Source organism: Coenobita brevimanus, chromosome 63, assembly GCF_032717465.1.
Source record: "Coenobita brevimanus isolate Jiangsu-jjx chromosome 63, ASM3271746v2, whole genome shotgun sequence".
In the NCBI taxonomy this organism is placed as follows: Eukaryota; Metazoa; Arthropoda; class Malacostraca; order Decapoda; family Coenobitidae; genus Coenobita; species Coenobita brevimanus.
The window spans coordinates 6,890,406-6,911,149 of record NC_137016.1 but is presented as its reverse complement, the minus strand read 5'-3'; the positions used below and the strand labels follow the sequence as shown (position 1 = coordinate 6,911,149).

Sequence of the window (20,744 nt, the reverse complement as noted above, 5' to 3'; positions counted from 1 at the left end):
GTCAAAGGCTTTTCATCTCATTAACTCTCCTCCATTTACTGGCTCCCTTCAACCTTTGTCTCTTCACAGCACTGCTTCATCTTTATAACTTTTCTATCACTACTTCAATGGTCACTGCTCCTCTGAACCGTCACCTTGCATCCCTCCACCACTACGGCGGGCACGTCGCACCCGTCTAGCAACAAACTCTCATCCCTCTTCTGTCCAACTCTCTAATGCAAGAGTTAACCATTACTCCCAGTCCTTAATATATGCAACGGGTCAACTCTGGAACTGTCTCCCTCTGTCTGTATTTCCTACTTCCCATGATCTCCAGTCTTTCAAACGCACTGTGTCCAGGTATCTCGAAATGAAAGGATCTTGAATTTGGCTCTCAGTTGTACTGTTTTTTTCTTGCAAGAAATGGTTTGCTACCTCGCCTTTGGTTCCTTCTTCCTTGTATTAAAAAAAAAAAAAAAAAAAAAGCCAGGATTGTACAGCATAAAGAAGAAATTTCAGTAAATACTTTTCACACACCAGACTCGCAGCAAACACCTGATCCACACATCCCCTCCCCCTCCTAAAGCCACACTGCTCATCACAATCACTCCCTCTGTACCCTCTCTAACTCTCTTAATTAACACTCTGCCATATATCTTACCTAAAACACCCAACAGACTTATACCCTTAAAGCTTTTGTACATGTTTTCAGTGATTTTGCTGCATTTTTCCTTTATTGCTTGTAATACATGGTATGTAACTAAAAGAACCAATTTTGTAACACTTCAACAGCTATACAGACAGAGCTACGAAAACATCCCATCATCACCAATCCAACCCTGATTCAAATCGGGGCTGGAATGATGGTGATGAGATGCTTTCATAGCTCTGTCTTATTAACTCAGTACCGTGTTACAAAGACAGGGTGATGTACAACGCTGAAACATAGACCATGAAGCAAACAGAGTGACTTCCATGAAGAGCAAACGCAGTGAAAATGAAAGAAAGAATAGATATGAAAGCACTTAAAACAAAATTAAGAAAATTACAAGGGAAAAGTAATAACAAAACAAATGAAAGCTAAATCTCTTGAGAGGGTGGGTAACAACTGATATATATATACAGTGCTCGTCAGAAGTATGGAGCGCCCTGCGTCCCTCCTGAGAAACAAACCTTTCAACATTGAAAAAACATATAAATAATGCATTTTATTTACCTTTAGTGCTTCGTAGGGTAGCCTTTACGTTTCTTCACGGACCTGAGACGTCTTGGAAGTGAAAGGGCGAGGCTCCTGAGGTGCTGGAGCGGTATTTTGTCCCAGGAGTCACGAATGGCGACTTCCAGTTTAGGCAGAGAGCTCACGTCCTTCCCTTGGAGACTCTTCTTTACGAGGTACCAGAGGTTTTCAATCGGGTTGAGGTCTGGGCTATTTCCTGGCCAGTCTGTCATGAATGATACCTCGCAGTCACGAAGCCAATTGGTGACCGATTTGGCCTTGTGAGCAGGTGCACCATCCTGCTGAAACACTCGTGCACCTGTTAGCTCGAAGGAGTCTGGTAAATGATCACACAGAAGCTCCAGGTAAACATCCTGATTCACTCTGAGGTTCTTGGGAAGTACAACAAGCTTCCCCAAACCCTTCCCTGAGAAACAACTCCATACCATGAGTGAATCAGGATGTTTAACTGTGCTTTCTACATACCGTGGGTCAAGTGGGTCACTACCTTTGCGTGCTCCTCTGTTACAGGTAACACTAAATGTTGCCTCATCAGACCACAACACTGACAACCATTGCTCCTCACCCCAGTTTAGATATTTATTAGCAAAGGCAAGCCTACGAATTCTCTGGCTGATAGAGAGAAGAGGCTTTTTCACAGGCCTGTGACTTGTGTAACCAAGCTCATGCACCCTACGAGACACTGTTCTCACTGACACCTCACCAAACACTTCTGGGTTGCTCTCCTTAATTTTCCTTGCACTCACACGAGGATTAAACTCCACTGCACGTTTTAAAACATTAACAGACCTTGGGGAAGTTTTCCTAGGCCTACCAGACCTCGGTTTCTTTGTGGGAACTTCACCACTGTTTTCCTCCCGAAACCGCGCACACCAACGACGCACTGTCGATCGTGCCACACCAACCAATTCACTACTTTCCTTTGTCTGGTGGCCTGTCTCCTTTAGAGCAATGATCTGGGATATGATTTCACTCGATAGTTCACGGGTAGGTGCCATAACAAAGTTTTAAAGGCCAAAACACTGCGGGACACTTGGTAAAAAATGGCGCAATTTGAGAGGGACACTCGGCGGAGTTCCTCTCTCTCAGGCAGCCTGTGGGCGACTGAGGCGGGAACCAACCAGCGTGTCGGAAGGCCTCAGGCTACCGTGACGTCATGCTCGGAGCTCAAACTTGTGGCTCAATTCTTACCCCCAAAAATGGGTGATTCTTTTTGGGCCATAAGTATTGCGCGCCCGGCGGACAACGCTGAATACTTCTGACGAGTACTGTATATATATATATATATATATATATATATATATATAAATACACACGTGCTCGTGGGCCCTTCAGGCCCTCTTGCACGTGTTCTGGCGGAGGGCTCTCGCACTGCACACTCACTTTCTCGTGCTTCACTCTCATTTCCTCATGCTTCTCACTTGTTTCCTCGTGCTTCTCACTCGTTTCCTTGCGCTTTGCGCATTGCAATCATTTCAGGTAATCCGAGTCACATTTATGTGCTGTTCTAGTCTAACATTGTCACTATCGGCTGTTTTAGACTAATGTCACCTGGATTTTTTGCAGCTAACCAACTGATTGTGTTATTTGCAGCTTTGGGAATGGAACCCAAGTTGTCCACACGCAAGTCCAAGATATTAACCACTCAGCCACAGCAACCGACAGGGTGCCAGGAGCGGTGTTTTTTGGTCAAAACCTGAGTGCTCATTAAATATAGTAAAAGTCTTTCAATCTCGATGGGACCAAGTTTTTTCACAGCAAATTTTCTGCGATTTTTGTGCCAATTTTGGTGTAATTTGAACGTGCAGTTTTGGCTGCCCAAAATACACACACACTCACACTGCTACTGCTATAGTATATTAGAGTCATACTTATCACCCTTACCTTTATACAACAGAACCACACAAGCACTTGCCCAGTGAACTGGCACCAAACCGCTCACATAACATGTATTCAGCAATCTTACCAACCACTCAACAACAGTCACTCCATCACCTTTCAGGCATTCCAAAGCACACCCATCCATACCTGCAGCTTTCCCTGTTTTCATCTCCTTTACTGCCTCCTGCACTTCCTCCATCATGATCAAAGAATCATTCAACTCTCCCAACACATTTATTCCCTGCACTCTTCTATCTGCCACAATCTCAGCCTCCCTTTCCTCCTCTACATTTAACAATCTTTCAAAATACTCTGCCCATCTCTTCCTTACTGCATCCATCTCAATTAACATCCTTCCATCCTCTGCTTTTACTTGCTCTTTCTTCTCAGATTCTCTCTTTCGCACCCTTTTCACCTCCTTTCAAAACATTTTCTTATTCTGTTGAAAATTCTTAGTCAACTGCCTACCCCACCTCTCCTCTGTTGCCACTTTAGCATCATGCACAGCCTTCTCACCCTATTCCTCTTTTCCTTATACCTCTCACATAACACCTCATCCTTCCACTGCAGCCACTCTTCATATGCACGTTTCTTCTCAGTCACAGCCATACTTCCTCACACCACCATTCACTTCCCTTTCTTACACCACCACCCACTCGTCAAACACCACACACCTCTTCTGCATGTCCCATCACAGCACTCTTAAACAACTGCCATTCCTCCTCCACACTGCCATTTTCCTGATCTTTCACTGCATTCCACTCATCTTTCGTTTTTCCTGATACTCTACCATTTTCTCTTTTATCCAACTCACTCACTCTCAAAACCTCCCTACATCTAACTCTCCTACCTCTCACCCACCTCATACTACTCTCAACTTTCCCTCCACCGGATAGTGGTCAGACATACAGTACCTCCATCCTCCCCTCTCAAAGCTCTCACATCCAGTAATTTTCCCCTTACATTCCTGGACACAGCCACATAGTACATCAATGCTCTATCAACAACCCTTCCACCCTCCTGTTTCACCCATGTATACTTACATCTGCCTTCTCGAACAAGATAGTGTATTTCCAATCACAATCTCTCACTCAACGCATATCCCTATCATTCGTTCCCCATTTTTGTTCAAATTTTGCTTTCACCCCTGTCAGTCTCAATGACACCTCCTTCCATTCAATCACACCTCCAGGCTCACTAACACAGCCACACCTTCTCTCGCCCTTCCTCTATCAACACCTGATATCCTTCCATTCACACTTCCAAACTTAGACTCACCTTTCCCTTTCATCTTTGTTTCACTCAAAGCTAACACATCCAATTTTCCTCTCACAAACATTCTCCCAATCTCCTCCCTTTTAGCCTCAATTGTACTACATCCACGCACATTCATAGACCCAATCTTCAGGGTACGGGGATAGTTAAGTCCCCTTTCCCTTTTTATTTTCAGTCTCATTGTAGGAACAAAAAAAGAGAGGAGGGGGTATATATATACATATATATATATAGACATATATAGACATATATACAGTATATATATATATATATATATATATATATATATATATATATAGACATATATAGACATATATACAGTATATATATATATATATATATATACAGTGCTCGTCAGAAGTATCGAGCGCCCTGCTTCCCTCCTAAGAAACAAACCTTTCAACTATGAAAAAACATATAAATAAAGCATTTTATTTACCTTTAGTGCTTCGTAGGGTAGCCTTTACGTTTCTTCATGGACCTGAGACGTCTTGGAAGTGAAAGGGCGAGGCTCCTGAGGTGCTGGAGCGGTATTTTGTCCCAGGAGTCACGAATGGCGACTTCCAGCTTAGGCAGAGAGCTCACGTCCTTCCCTTGGAGACTCTTCTTTACGAGGTACCAGAGGTTTTCAATCGGGTTGAGGTCTGGGCTATTTCCTGGCCAGTCTTTCATGAATGATACCTCGCAGTCACAAAGCCAATTGGTGACCGATTTGGCCTTGTGAGCAGGTGCACCATCCTGCTGAAACACTCGTGCACCTGTGAGCTCGAATGAGTCTGGTAAATGATCACACAGAAGCTCCAGGTAAACATCCTGATTCACTCTAACATTCTTGGGAAGCACAACAAGCTTCCCCAAACTTTGACCAGAGAAACAAGCCCACACCATGAGTGAATCAGGATGTTTAACTGTGCTTTCTACATACCGTGGGTCAAGTGGGTCACTACCTCTGCGTGCTCCTCTGTTACAGGTAACACTAAATGTTGCCTGATCAGACCACAACACTGACAACCATTGCTCCTCGCCCCAGTTTAGATATTTATTAGCAAAGGCAAGCCTACAAATTCTCTGGCTCTTGGTGAGAAGAGGCTTTCTCACAGGCCTGTGAATTGTGTAACCAAGTTCATGGACCCTACGAGACACTGTTCTCACAGACACCTCACCAAACACTTCCGGGTTGCTCTCCTTTATTTTCCTTGCACTCACACAAGGATTAAACTCTACAGCACGTTTTAAAACATTAACAGACCTTGGGGAAGTTTTCCTAGGCCTACCAGACCTCGGTTTCTTTGTGGGAACTTCACCACTGTTTTCCACTCGAAACCGCGCACACCAACAACGCACTGTCGATCGAGCCACACCAACCAACTCACTAATTTCCTTTGTCTGGTGGCCTGCCTCCTTTAGAGCAATGATCTGGGATATGATTTCACTCGATAGTTCATGGGTAGGTGCTATAACAAAGTGGTAAAGGCCAAAACACTGCAGGACACTCGGTAAAAAATGGCGCAATTTGAGAGGGAGACGCGGCGGAGTTCCTCTCTCTCAGGCAGCCCGTGGGCGACTGAGGCGGGAACCAACCAGCGCGTTGGAAGGCCTCAGGCTACCGTGACGTCATGCTAGTGCCGCAAACTTGTGGCTCAATTTTTACCCCCTGAAATGGGTGATTCTTTTTTGGCCATAAGTATTGCGCGCCCGGCGGTAGGCACTCGATAATTTTGACGAGTACTGTACTGTATATATACAGTAGAACCTCTTTGGTCCAGACCCCTTTAATCCGGACTTCTGTTAATTCGGACAAAATTTAAAAATAATAAGCTCCAAAAATATGTTGAAAGTAATTCTAAAGTCATTTTCAGTATCGGCACGGAAAGTGATCATCATTTGTTTAGTCTCGGATCACGCTAGGTCTCAACATGGGCGCCTGTTTAAACACACGCTAGCATTCGTTCCATCACCTAGTTCACCAGCCACTAATATTTTTACGCTGTATTTCAAAAGTTAATCCTCCTTACCATGCCCCTTAATGCAAGTGTAGCTTCTGCAGTGAATAAAGGTGTTAAAAGGAGGAGTTTGCTTACACAAAAATGGGTCAGAATATTCTGCTGTGTTTAGTGATTACTGTAGGTTATTTTTTGTACTTAAATGTGCTTTACTTATACATCAAACATTAGCTTCTTGCCCATATGGGCGTTATCAACATGCCAAAGATGACAATGTATCTTTTGCCTACATAAGTTTTATTTTTATTCCAAATATTACAGTTAACTAATTAATTTATTTTTTTGCCTGCACGGGCCTTAGTCACTTACTACAATTTAAAATGTAGGCTAGTTTCTTGTCATGGCCTTACCTGTAAATTATGCAATACAAAACTATCGTACATGATTAGTTTGGTTATTTTAGTATCCTTTCATCCTTTGCAGTTATGTAGGGTTGACATATGCAACATATGTTAATAATTAACAAACATACCATATGTAGATAGTTTTTGGTATGAACTGGAGAATACCCTGATGGTCCGGACAATCTGCTAATTCAGACAACCCTTCCCCCCACGTAGTCTGAATGAGAGAGGTTCTACTGTATATATAGACATATATAGACATATATATATATATATATATATATATTTTTTATGTGAGGAAGAAGGAACCAAAGGTAATGAGCTTGCAAAACTGTTCCTTCCAAGAGAAAAACAAAATACAGGAGAGAGCCAAATTCAAGATCTATATATATATATATATAAGATGTACAGACTGGAGAGAATATGAAATGGCAACACAGGCAGGAGATGTAAAGGAAGTGTGCTGACCACAGTGCAGGGGAGTGTCTGATCAGAAGTTATGGTTTAAGAAAAAATGGATACTACTTGAGAGCTTGTCACTGTTGTTGCTTCATCCTGGCCTGTCTGGCCGATTAGACCCACTGACCACAGAGAAGCAACTGCTTTTGTGGGATCATCCTACTGGTACAGTACAGTACATAACACCACATAGAGAACTGGCACCCCTTTGTGGCAGGCAGCATCTCACAGGGTTGGAACAGAGTTCTTCTTCAGGGTGAGATGCAAGAAAAGTTAAAGAGATATGGCTCTTGGGTGGAGACTGTAGCTGCTTTGCCCAACCCATGGTCCACAATGCCATCATGTGTACACTCCTTAACACTGCCTGACTAGAACAGTGATTAAGGTAAGAGTGCCTAAAGGCAGGACGAGGCATGAAAGACCAATAAGCAGGCTTGATGTGGAAAATGAATGTGGGAGAAAATGTGGTTGAGACTCAGAGGAAGTTGAGATGAAAATGAATGGATAAAGTATAAATACAGATGCACATGAAAAGAGTTACACTTCATTCTAAAATATGTAACCTGACAGAGAAAACCTACCCAAAAGGTGCTTTGCGACTGTGCAAGAGAAAATCTGTTGGTCTGACTTCAAAATCTCCTCAATTTTATTGAAGTGAAAAGGGATACAGTGCCCATTTGCAGCACACTTTTACAAACTTCAGGCGAAGGCGAACTCTGAATTTTATTCTGGTTAACATCAGATGAGGTTAGTCAGCTTGGAAAATCTGGAACAATTTCCATTCATTCCTTTGGCCTGAGAATGTATATCCATTTGCATCTTTTGATTAATATCAAATAATCTTATTCAGCTTGGGAGGGACCCCAGAGGTTTTCTTATTTCTGCATCCTACCTTTCCTACTGAAGCAGCTGATGGGAAAATGGGATAGGATTAAGATGATGATAATAACCACATATGAGATCAGATTTCCTGCATATTTAAAAAAGTTTGTACATCATCAGTCAAACTGTATTTACTCATGCAATTCATGTCAAACATCAAGCTATCCTGAACACAAGACTTTCCTAATGGGACTCCATAGGGCTTTGTTCTTTTCCAACACTGTTCAACCTATACTTGCATGACATTACCACACCCTAAATGCCCACAAAACATTGCTTCATATGCAGATGATATGACTATAATAACTCACACTAAACTGCAGACAGAGCCTGCAAACTGCAAGAAGATTACCTCAACACATTTCACACATGTGTCAAGGACAACAGGCTAACAATCACCTTGACTTCCATCACCACACTCATCAATCATAGCAAGCATGAACAAATGTACTCCCCAAACATCACCGTTAAAAATGTACCTAAGACATGCATCCAGCTACTAAGATCCTTGGAGTCACATATGACACTGGACTAACCTTCAAGGGCCACATATAAAAGGCAGTGGTTTCATAGAAAAGAGATTTTGGGCAACAAAAAGAAATATTTTCCCACTACTACAAACAATACAGCCAGTATTAGATCAGTGATGTCCTATGCCTCCCTGGAATGGATCTACATCCTTTCTAACACCCTCTACAATACCTAGCAGACCATACAGAACAATATCCTCTGCATCATCACTGGCTACACCAAACCACTACCACAGTTCACTCATAATAAAATCCTCCTTCTTAAAGAACATCTTGATACAAGAGGCACACACAACATCCCTATCATCATATAACAACTTCACAACACATTACGACACATGAAAACAAAATCACCACATAAACATTACCCCATACTTTTCAATAACATCCCACCTCCAGATATTTCAACATAGGCAGTGAATAAACACCTACATACTCATTTCATGCACAGGACAATACAGCACCTCAGTAAGAACACCATATTACAAGTCCCTCCTCCCTACATTCAGCCATCAAAGGTATTCTTAAACTGAGCTGATCGAGTACATTTAGACTTGGATCAGGATATCACCCAATTACCAGTTTGAGTTTGGATTGGATGGAGTCACAGGTGACATGTGCTTGGCTTGTGGAATAGGCCCACACATGACAAACATACTGGAACACTGCTCAGCACATGCCACACTAAGATGCAGACACATCAGTGCTGTAAGGAACGTATGAGACAACCCCCAAAGGGCACTAGCTTACCTGCTGTCAACAGATCTGCTCAGTCAGGCAGACAAGAATAAGCTACAACAACAAAAACAACAACTCACACAAATGGATTTTTCAATTCTTCAGTCATGAAGTTGAGATAGTTCCATCCAGCATAGGAGAATATGCCTGAGTAGAAGGATACAGCAATCTGCCCTGGCTCTGTGTTTGTTCCTTCAAATGCATTGTGGAAATTGGAGGTGTGCCCTGGAAATAAATAAAAAAGTTTTAAGTCAATGTACCACTCAGGAACTGAACTGGACACAAAATTACAAGAGGAAGGGAAAGTATCAATTAAACATCCTCCAAAGTATGCAAGGTGCATTGCACAAAATGGTATCAACAACAGCCACTTCCATATTGCATTGCACAAAATGGTATCAGCAACAGCCACTTCCATATCACCCCTATGAGGTGTAGGTGCCTGATGCATGGCTACCACAGTCCTGTGATTCCTTACTTTTGTTAGCATTTTTTAATACTTCTTCTACAGTGTTCACACTTTGGAAGGTTACTTTCAAGGGCCCTGAATTGTTTCTCTCATATTTCCATAGCCTTTTAAATTCTTCTATATCTTTCCCACACATATCCTCTGATACTTCCCTCAATATGTTCATTATATTTGCCATCTCCTTTTGATCACTAGAGATTCTGTTTCTTACTTCTTCTTCATCTCAGCCAGTGATTACTGTAGATTTGTTGATCTCAGCTGACTCCTTTATCAGCTTTGGGCCGTTTCATATTTCTTTCACTTCCTTTCTTATGCTTTTTGCTTCAACTTTGTTTTCTAACTCTTGATTCACTTTTACAACCTCTGCATATGTACTTTGTACTTCATCTGTGCAATTTCTCACAATACCATTTGCCTGATTTATCTTCTCTTTTTGTTCTATAAGACTACCTGCTTGCCTAATTATATTTGGATCATTTTTTAACTCCTCCAAAAATCTCTTATAGCTGATCACTGTATTCCCCATTTCACTTGTTTTCTTTCTCAGAGAGTTTGCCTCAGCTGACAACACATCTATTGTTGTGTCTTTTCTGTTTATTTCCTTTACTAATTCCTCTTTTTTTTTTCTTCTTTGGAAGTAGTTCCTTCTTGTTTGCCTCTATTTCCAGTTGAAAAGCTTTTTCCAGCTTATTCACTTTCTGCATTAATTTATTAACCCCTTGACTGCGGCTAAGGTAGTGAAAGTGATCCCCCTGGTGCGGCAATCCACCCAAAAGTCACCCATTGTCAATTCAATAATTTTCATATCAATACACAAGAAAAAAGTAACAATAATAATACATACACAAGAGAGCTAAACCTTTCGACTTACCTATTAGCACTTTGGTGACTGTCTAGATGCTACTACATTGCTGTAGAGATAAGTGGAAGCGACGTCATTTTTGTTTTTTGTGTGTGTCACTGTAGCAAACTAGTCTCATTTGTGTGAGCAATGCGGTCAGCAGGAAGCTAAAATGACGAAATGGCAACACCAAGCGTGAGCAGATCTATCTATCTATCTATTGCCAGATGCCTCAATCCCGTTTGGGGTGGCCACAAACAAATCGCCTCCAAATCGCCCTGTCCCCCGCCATCTCACTGCCCTGCTCCCAACTCACACACCCCTCTATCATATACCTCTCCACCCCATCCCTCCACCTCATCCTCAGCCTCCCCCTCCCTCTTCCCCCCTCCACCTCACTCACATACACTCTCTTCGTCAGTCTTTCACCCTCCATCCTCTCCACATGGCCAAACCACCTCAGTGTGTTCCTCATAATGCTTCCTATCACATACCAAGTCAACAATTCACTAAAAGATCAAACTCTCCAAAAATGGTTTGATGGCAATTGTGCCAGAGCAACAGCCCAAAAGTCATTAGCATATAACTTACTTAAAATCAAAAACATCTGACTCACTCTCCCAATTTAAAATTGCTAGAAATCATGCAAAAGCTGTATTAAATCTATCTAAATTAAACTTCCTTCAAAAGCAAGCATCAAAACTACTTAACAACCCTAATGACAATAGAATATTCTGGTCAACTCTTAATTATTTCACTAATAACTTTAACAAGTCATCTTCCATTCCCCCACTAAAATCTTCAGACGGCAATATTACAAATGACCCACGTGGGAAAGCAGATATCTTTGCCAGTACCTTTGCCAGAAACTCTACCATATATGATACCAGCCAGAATGTCTCAGTACTGGAACTTGATTCTCCCAAAACTGCCCCACTTAAAATACAGACAAGATACGTAAAATCCATCCTAGACAATTTACCTACCAACAAAGCTCCAGGCCCAGATGGAATTCCGCCAATTGTTTTGAAAAAGTGTTCCCCTGAACTTGCCTCTGTCCTAGCTAAATTATTCAGACTATGCATACGTACTTCTTTATTCCCAAATTCATGGAAAGAAGCCAATATCCACCCAGTTCCAATGAAAGGAAGTTCGTCTGACCCCTCCAATTACAGACCAATAGCTGTCACATCTTTTCTTGGTAAGGTATTTGAAACTTTAATTAATAAGCATGTTGTTAAACATCTTGAATCCAACAACTTAATTAGTGATAGACAATACGGTTTTCGCCACGAAAGATCCACCACTGACATACTCAATCTCTTAACTCATACCATCCATCAATCAATTGATCTTTTTGGAGAAACTCATGCAGCAGCTCTTGATATCTCTAAAGCTTTCGACAGAGTATGGCACCGTTCCCTGCTGTCCAAACTCCCTTGCTATGGACTAACGTCTTTTGTTCCTTTGATTTCTTCTTATCTTAGTGACAGGAAAATAAGAGTAAAAGTAGATGATGTATATTCGAATTTCCACTCAATTAACGCCGGCGTGCCGCAGGGATCAGTTCTGGCGCCAACCCTATTTCTAGTTCATATTAATGATCTCTTATCTGTCACTCACAATCCCATTCACTCATATGCAGATAACTCAACACAACATAGTTCATTCACACTGAGACATCCATTTACAAAGTCTAATATCTCTACCTCTCAACTCAGTACAGCCATCTCCATAAATCAAAATCTATCTACAATCAGTGAATGGGGACAAAACAACCTTGTCTCTTTTAATGCTAGTAAAACTAAATATATACAGTTTACTAATAGACAGATATTGCCAGATTCGTACATTACCTTCAGTGCTACTAATATTCCCATCTCCAAAAGTATTGAAATTCTTGGTGTCTCACTTAACAGTGCTCTCAGCTGGACCTCTCATGTCAGATCACTTGCTAAAACCGCCTCAAAGAAACTTGGATTATTGTACAGAGTCCGTAACTTCTTCGCCGATGAGCAGTTAGATATAATTTATAAGAGTCATGTGCACTCTCAGCTTGAATATTGCTCACCCTTGTGGAATGGTTGTGGAGAGGTTGCATTAAGACAACTAGACAAAATTCAGAATAAAGCTGTTAGAATCATTAACAACCCTGCCAATACATATAAACTATCTCCCCTGCAAGTAAGAAGGAATGTTGCCTCCCTTGCATTACTTTACAGATATTTTTTTGGCAAATGCTCAGACGAAGTTGCGTCCATGGTGCCACCTCTCCATGCCTTCCCTTGTGCTACACAGGCATCTGGTAGCGCTCATGACTGGAATGTCACTCAACTATATTGCAGAACTTCTGCCTATCAGAATTCTTTCATTCCCCGAACTGCATCTCTCTGGAACTCGCTTCCCCAGAGTTGTTTTCCTCCAAATTTCAACCCACAACTGTTCAAGTCTAACTGTTACAGACATTTTATGAACAGAGGACACCAGTAATCTGTTGTATGGATTATTTTTTTTTACCCATTTGTTTTTCCTTCCTCCGCTCTGTTATTTATAAAAAAAAATAAATAAATAAAATCCACATCCACACCACAATGCTCATTTATATCCTCATTCGTCAGCCTGTCTCTCCATGTGACTCCACAGGCTTCTCTTAAATAACTCATTTCCACTGCTCTCACTCTTGACTTGTGTCCTTCCAACAAACGTCCAAGCTTCACTTCTGTACGTTAGAGTTGGTATCACAATACTGTCATGTAGTAACTTTTTCACTTCCATGCTCACTTCCCTGTTTCTTATCACTGTTTTCAAAGAACCAGCAACCTTTCTTCCCTGCTGTACCCTTTCATGCACTTCACCCTCCAAACCTCCATCCTTACTCATCACACTACCCAAGTACTTAAACATACTCACATTTTCCAATTCTTCACCATCCAACCTCGCTGTACATTCACTGACTTCACCTCTCTCAAAGACCATCACTTTACTCTTCCCTACATTCACCTTTAGATTCCGTTTCTTAAACACTCTCTCAAACTCATCCACCAAGCCTTGCAGCTCCCCGTCGTCTTCACTCAACAACACAGTATCATCTGCAAACAACAGTACAGGGAGTTTCCAAACACTATCCTCTCTCACCAGGGCCACTCCAACATCCACTACCCTACCTTGTACCTCTTTTATTACCCCATCCATGTACGGATTGGACAACCATGGAGACATGACACATCCCTGTTTCAACCCAACTTTCAAAGAGAAAAATTCACATAGTTCACCATCCACACGCACTGCAGCCTTCGCACCATCGTACATACTCTTCACAGCATTCAACAACTTCCCATCTACTCCATATATTCTTAACACTTTCCACAATCCTTGTCTATCCACCCTGTCATATGCTTTCTCCAAATCCATGAAAGCCGCATACAACTTCTTTCCCTTCTCTAGAAACTTTTCCACTAAAGATCTAAGAATGAATATCTGATCTACACAACCTCTTCCCTTCCTAAAACCTCCCTGTTCTTCTCCAACTAATTTCTCTGTTCTTTCTCTAACTCTGTCAATAAGTATCCTACCATACACTTTTCCTATTATACTAAGACAAATGCCCCTATGATTACCACACACTTCTTTTTCCCCTTTTCCTTTGTACAAGGGAATAATTATACCTGACTTCCAATCCTCCGGGACTCTACCTTTCTCCCAGGCCAATCTGCACATCTTCCACATCCATTCTACTACTGTCTCTCCCCCATGCTTCAGCATTTCACCACACACTCCATCAATTCCTGGGGCGTTCCCCGATTTAACTTTCTTCATTGCTTCCACAACTTCTATCCTACTGATTTCATCCTGTCTTCTCACCTCCCTCCTTCTCCCAGCCATTCCCCAGCCACTTATACTCGCATTACTTCCATCCTCTATGTTCAGGAATTCCTTATGTTAGGACTCCATATTATAATTACAAATCATAATAGATAAATAGATAAATAGATAGACAGAGAGACAGATAGAAGCAGGAAGTCAGATGATGAGAAGGTATTGTGTCTGCGAGAATCGAGCAATGCTAAACATGCTTACACACTCTTAACTCAAGGAATGCTTTATAGGCATACGACAGCGCCTCGAGACCATACACACACATACACACATACTCACACACAGGTTTCTAGAACTTTCCAACCACAGTGTAACACACGTGACACGACCCCTGCTACACCAGAATTTAGGAAGCAGAGCTCAGAAGGAGACAGGCCATAGAACAGGCAGGTAGTAGAGAGAAGGGCTTAGCAACATGGAAGAGAGAGAGAGAGCGAGAGCGAGACAAGAGGTAGCAGGCGGGACTCTACTTATACTTCACTCGTGTGTGTGAGACTTTGTTAATATTTCCAAGACAAATAAAAAGAGTCCCATACTATTCTTTACCTCTTCTGTCATTGCAAGATAAATGGGAACGAAGATTATCTACATACAAAACTACTCCAGTATAACAACCGCTCGTCCACAAGGTCAATATATATATGTAACTTCTCTACAAGTTTATACTAAGTCTTTTATGAGATTTGGTGGCCAGCGAAAGTACGGACCTCGTCTTCGAATCAACAGTGAATTCCTACAAAATATCAAGATTAAAAACAAAAAAATACCTCTCACAACCAACAACTCACAACCAGCTCCTGACAGTATTCTCTCCAACCAGCCCCCTCCGTCTCCTCCCCGATCATCACGCTGATGTAGAGGTGAAGAGGTCACAGGACGCCTTGCAAGAAGTTTAACAAAGTACTTATACAAACAATCTTGCAATTTCTACGATGAACCAACGAACTACAACCATCTACAATCAACTACAAGTAACAACTCTAAGAGTCGTCTGTATAATCTTCTACACGCACCTACAAGTAGTGGCAGTCTTCATCCCACAACGAGTAAATCACAAGAAAAAAGGACCGCGAATGCATCGAGACAGAAAAACAAAACAAACAAACGAAGAATGAGAAACCACTCACAACTCACAACCACCAGACCTCACCCTCCTCTCTCTGCTACATCCACCCAACCTTCACCGCTGACGCAGGAGTGAAGAGGTCAAGACGACGAAGCAAATACCAAGCCCATATTCACAACTCATCTTCACTCAAGTTACTCATCGCTACTCATTTACTCACCACAGCTACCAGTGTGGGAAGTCGACGTCACCATACGTGTGCTGAGACGACGCCAAGTCGTGTGTATGACACCCCACAACACGTCAATCAACCCGTGAAGAGCAACGCTATCACCACGTGCAACACCACTCACACCATTTCCACCACAGTAAAAATTAGTGAGTTACACAGTTACTTGATTTATACGATACACAGTGATAGACAACACATTTTGCACGAACATATAAAACCTGCTGTATAGTTACAACTTAAATACATATACCTACTTCAGTTATCTTCATAATTCAATCATTAAATACTTGCACCAACAATAAATATTCTACACTGTATATATTCATTCATTTACTATACCATTTATTTACTACCAACGAGTGTTACCATTTATACCTACATAAAATACGTGTTTCATACATACAGCTATACATTATTACATCTACAAATTAATAAAGAAAATATACCATCACAGTTACTCAGTGAGCGATTAAAAGAACTGTATTAAACATTTATTAATTAAAGCTACCTTGTGGAAACAGATAAATTACGTTAAAAAAAAAAAAAAAAAATAGCCCAACACAAATGACGTTAGCAAGAATGAACATCTTCAACACAATCGTGAAGACAATGATTTCCACACAGTGCTGACACGTATATTGCCCATGATAGGTACAAGTGAACAACAAGTCAGTGTATATAGTTAATACTGTATATAGTGCATATATATTTTTTTATATATAATAACAAAATATGGGACTATATAATATCATTTTCAGTAATATCTGTGCAATATAAACTAAACCTTAAAAAAGGATCCCAAGGAAATTAACCAGCAATTATGCAACCATGAACAACACAGAAAAAAAAAAAAAAAAAAAAAAAAAAAAAAAAAATAGAGTAAGATCACATAACAAACAAATGAATATAGATGTAAGTGTTACTACAAATGCCAAAATACCACATAAACTACAAACAAAAAAGCAAATTGTTGTCTCCACAAGCTAGTGGCATGGCACATCATATCATCGACCGCAGCATGACCGGATTCAATGTCAGGACTGCAATTATTACAATTATGTAACTACAAACGATATGTAACAATTATGTAACGACAAATGATTGCATTATATTACACTTCCTACAATTATGTAACTACAAACAATATGTAACAATTATGTAACAGTTGTATTAACAAGATGTAACTTTTATGTAACTTTAACTACAATTATAAGGCCAACACAATTATGTAACAATTGCATTAACAAAATGTAACTACAATTATAAGGCCAACACAATTATGCATTACCACAATATTATGTAACAATTCATAAAATGTTACAATTATGTATTACTACAATGTTACTACAATGTAACAATTACAATACAATTATGTAATAATTCACAATGTTACAATTATGTATTACCACAATGTTACTACAATATTATAAGTCATACAATTATACTACAATAATTCTGTATTACCAGAATCATCTTACAAGTTAGGTGAAATCTTAGACATTACTAAAGGGATAACTCAATATGTAATGTAATAACCTAGCAGTATTACCACTGCACAATTATATGCAAATGTCTGTTATACATACACATCTTACAAAATGTCATACAACAACCATTGCATTTGTTCAATTATGTATACAATTTGTTTAAAATGTAATATTACTAGATCATTGCAATTTACTATGAATATTATATGCATACAATATTATAATCAATATTATGTACTAATAGATTAGCATATGTCAATGATGATTGCTGTCGGAGGACCTTCAGCGGCATGGCCGAGCATATGTTAGGACTCCATATTATAATTACAAATCATAATAGATAAATAAATAAATAGATAGATAGAGAGACAGATAGAAGCAGGAAGTCAGATGATGAGAAGGTATTGTGTCTGCGAGAATCGAGCAATGCTAAACATGCTTACACACTCTTAACTCAAGGAATGCTTTATAGGCATACGACAGTGCCTCGAGACCATACACACACATACACACATACTCACACACAGGTTTCTAGAACTTTCCAACCACAGTGTAACACACGTGACACGACCCCTGCTATGCCAGAATTTAGGAAGCAGAGCTCAGAAGGAGACAGGCCATAGAACAGGCAGGTAGAAGGGAGAAGGGCTTCGCAACATGGAAGAGAGAGAGAGACAGAGCGAGACAAGAGGTAGCAGGAGGGACTCTACTTATACTTCACTCGCGTGTGTGAGACTTTGTTAATATTTCCAAGACAAATAAAAAGAGTCCCATACTATTCTTTACCTCTCCTGTCATTGCATGACAAATGGGAACGAAGATTATCTACATACAAAACTACTCAAGTATAACAACCGCTCGTCCACAAGTTCAATATATATATATATAACTTCTCTACATGTTTATACTAAGTCTTTTATGAGACTTAAAGTGTTCTCTCCATCTGCTCACTTTTTCTCCCTTCTCCACTAGTAATCTACCTTTTTTATCTTTCACTCCCCTGCTTACTTCACTTCCACCCTGTCTTACTCTTTTCGCCTCTTTCCAGAACATTTTCTTACAGTCCCTCCACTTTACATTCAAATTCCTTCCAAATTCCTTATCCATTCTCTTCTTACTCTCTCTTACTAATCTTTTCACCTCTTTCTACATATAACTCTCTCTTCCGCCTCTCAACTTCTTCCACGCCCCTATTTCTCATCCATTCATTGTATGCTTTCTTCTTTTGTGCCACAGCCTGTCTCACCTCTTCAGTCCACCACGCTGTTCCTTGCACCCCCCTCCGTCTTCTCTTCCTTCCACACACCACATCACATGCTGCACATATTTCTTCTGTAAATATCCTACAAACACCTTCCACGTCTCCCATCTGCTCCAATTCATATTTGCCCAATCATTCCTCCACTTCTCTCTTATACTCTGCCTTTTTCTCATCCTCTTGTAACCTTTCTACTCTCCTTGCAACTATTCCTTCCTCTCGTCTTTCCCTTCTTCTATTCCTCCATCTTACTTGAATTCTAATTCTGGCCACCACCAAGTAGTGGTCAGAAAGTCCACTCCCCCAGCCTCTATGAGCTCTTCCATCCATTACACATCTTCGCATCCTTTCATCCACACACACATAATCAATCATTGCCTTCCTTTCATTCAGTTCACCACCCACCCTTCTCATCACTCGCCATGTATACCTGTGGATCATTTTATGCCTGAAGAGGGTATTGGCTATCACCAACCCCCTCCCAGCACAAATGTCCACTAATGCACTCCCATTCTCATCTATCTCAGCAGGCACACCCCACTCACCAACTATTCCATCCACCTTCACATTCCCAACTTTACCATTCATATCACCAATCAAAAACACTCCTTCATTCCTTCCAAACTTAATCGCCCACATTTGTATTCCAACTTTCAACTTTACCCACACAATTCTTGACCCAACTGATCCATACTGTCTTATGCTCTTCTTCCATCTTTTACTCACAACTATACATACGCCTTCCTTTGCCCTCTCATTCTCACCTACTCCCGCACATATACCCCATCCATACTCCCATCCTCTCACACTTTCTCCTCTCCATTTTGTTTCAGTTATTGCACATACATCCACTTTCGCACCCTCAAGCACCAGGACAATCTCTCTCTCTTTCACCTCATCATTCGCTCCCCTTACATTCCACGTTCCGATAACCATGTCCTTTGTGCGGTCCTTGGTCATCGTTTGGTCAGTCCTTGTCCGAGGCTTATTGTTTGTTTTTTTAGTTAGTTGTTTTCCGGGGAGGGGCACTAACCCTCCGCCAACCCTTTTAGTCGCCTTTTACGACAAGCAGGGATACTGTGGGAGTATTCTTGAAAACCCCCCCAACCCCCAGGGGGTAGCATGGTGAGCAGATGAATACACAAAATACTCGTGGCAGAATACAGGGCGTGGCTTTTGAATCAGAATTGTGGATTTTAAAAGGAATGTAACACCCTGTCGATGGGTCCTTTTAAAAGGAAAGTTGCATTTAAGGGGTTAAATGTTTCCATTTCAACCAGTTCTCCATATTCATCATTCTGTTTTTTACTTTTATCCCTTCTCTTACCTAGATCCGCTTCTGGATCTTACAAAAAGATAATACCTACTTACAACCTGGCATCTCCCTGCTACCCATCCAAGGTATGACAACACCCTGTTGCTTGCTGCCATCAGTGAATTCCTTGGAGCTCTGATTTTTTATTACTTTCTCTTGACTTCAGTTTTTTGCTTATACTTGCTCTACAATATTGAATCATCTCTTAATTTTCCCTAGAACCAAGCTTGACTCAATACAGATATACATTAGGTATGATGAGTAGTGGAGCACAGCAAGTACACGTCCGTCCTCTCTCACTGCCACTCTGTGTGTGTGTGTGTGTGTGTGTGTGTGTGTGTGTGTGTGTGTGTGTGTGTGTGTGTGTTTTGCATGTAAGTGTTGTGTGTGCACACAATACATAAAGAGTGTATTGGTGTTGTGATGAGGAGAGGTAGATTGAGGTGGTTTGGACATGTGGAGAGGATGGGGGATGATAATTGGGTGAGGAAGGTGAGAAGTGTTAATATTGGGGGTGGGGTTATGAGGGGTAGACCGAGAAAGACATGGGACATTAAGTGTGACCTTAGGGTTAAGGGACTGGAACAGGGAGGCTGCAATGGATCGTGCATAACATTAGGTGACCAAGGCCGACACATGCAAGCATGTTGGAGCCTTTAAAAACGAAACGAAACGAAACGAAACGAAACATGGTGCTTGGGGTATTTTTAGTAGAGATGTAACTGAAATGGGATGACTTTAGTTTTGTTATTTGGGAGACATGTTGTGTGCTGGAGGTGGGGCTGGAGCTATCTCTGTGGCTAGGGTGAGAAGTGGTTGGAAGAAGTTCAGGGAGCTCTTGCCTCTCCTGACATTGAGAGGACTCTCCCTAC

At 41.0% G+C, this 20,744-nt stretch overlaps 1 protein-coding gene across 1 annotated transcript in view; it reads right to left on the bottom strand.

The window, feature by feature from the left end:
• The window catches only part of gb (solute carrier family 7 member genderblind), a 102,552-nt gene that overhangs the window by 16,608 nt on the left and 65,200 nt on the right, over positions 1-20,744 (bottom strand). Inside the window, exon 6 of the mRNA XM_080275996.1 lies at positions 9,409-9,553. Within this exon, the coding sequence (XP_080132122.1) occupies positions 9,409-9,553 (145 nt within the window). The remainder of the gene's footprint in view (positions 1-9,408; positions 9,554-20,744) is intronic.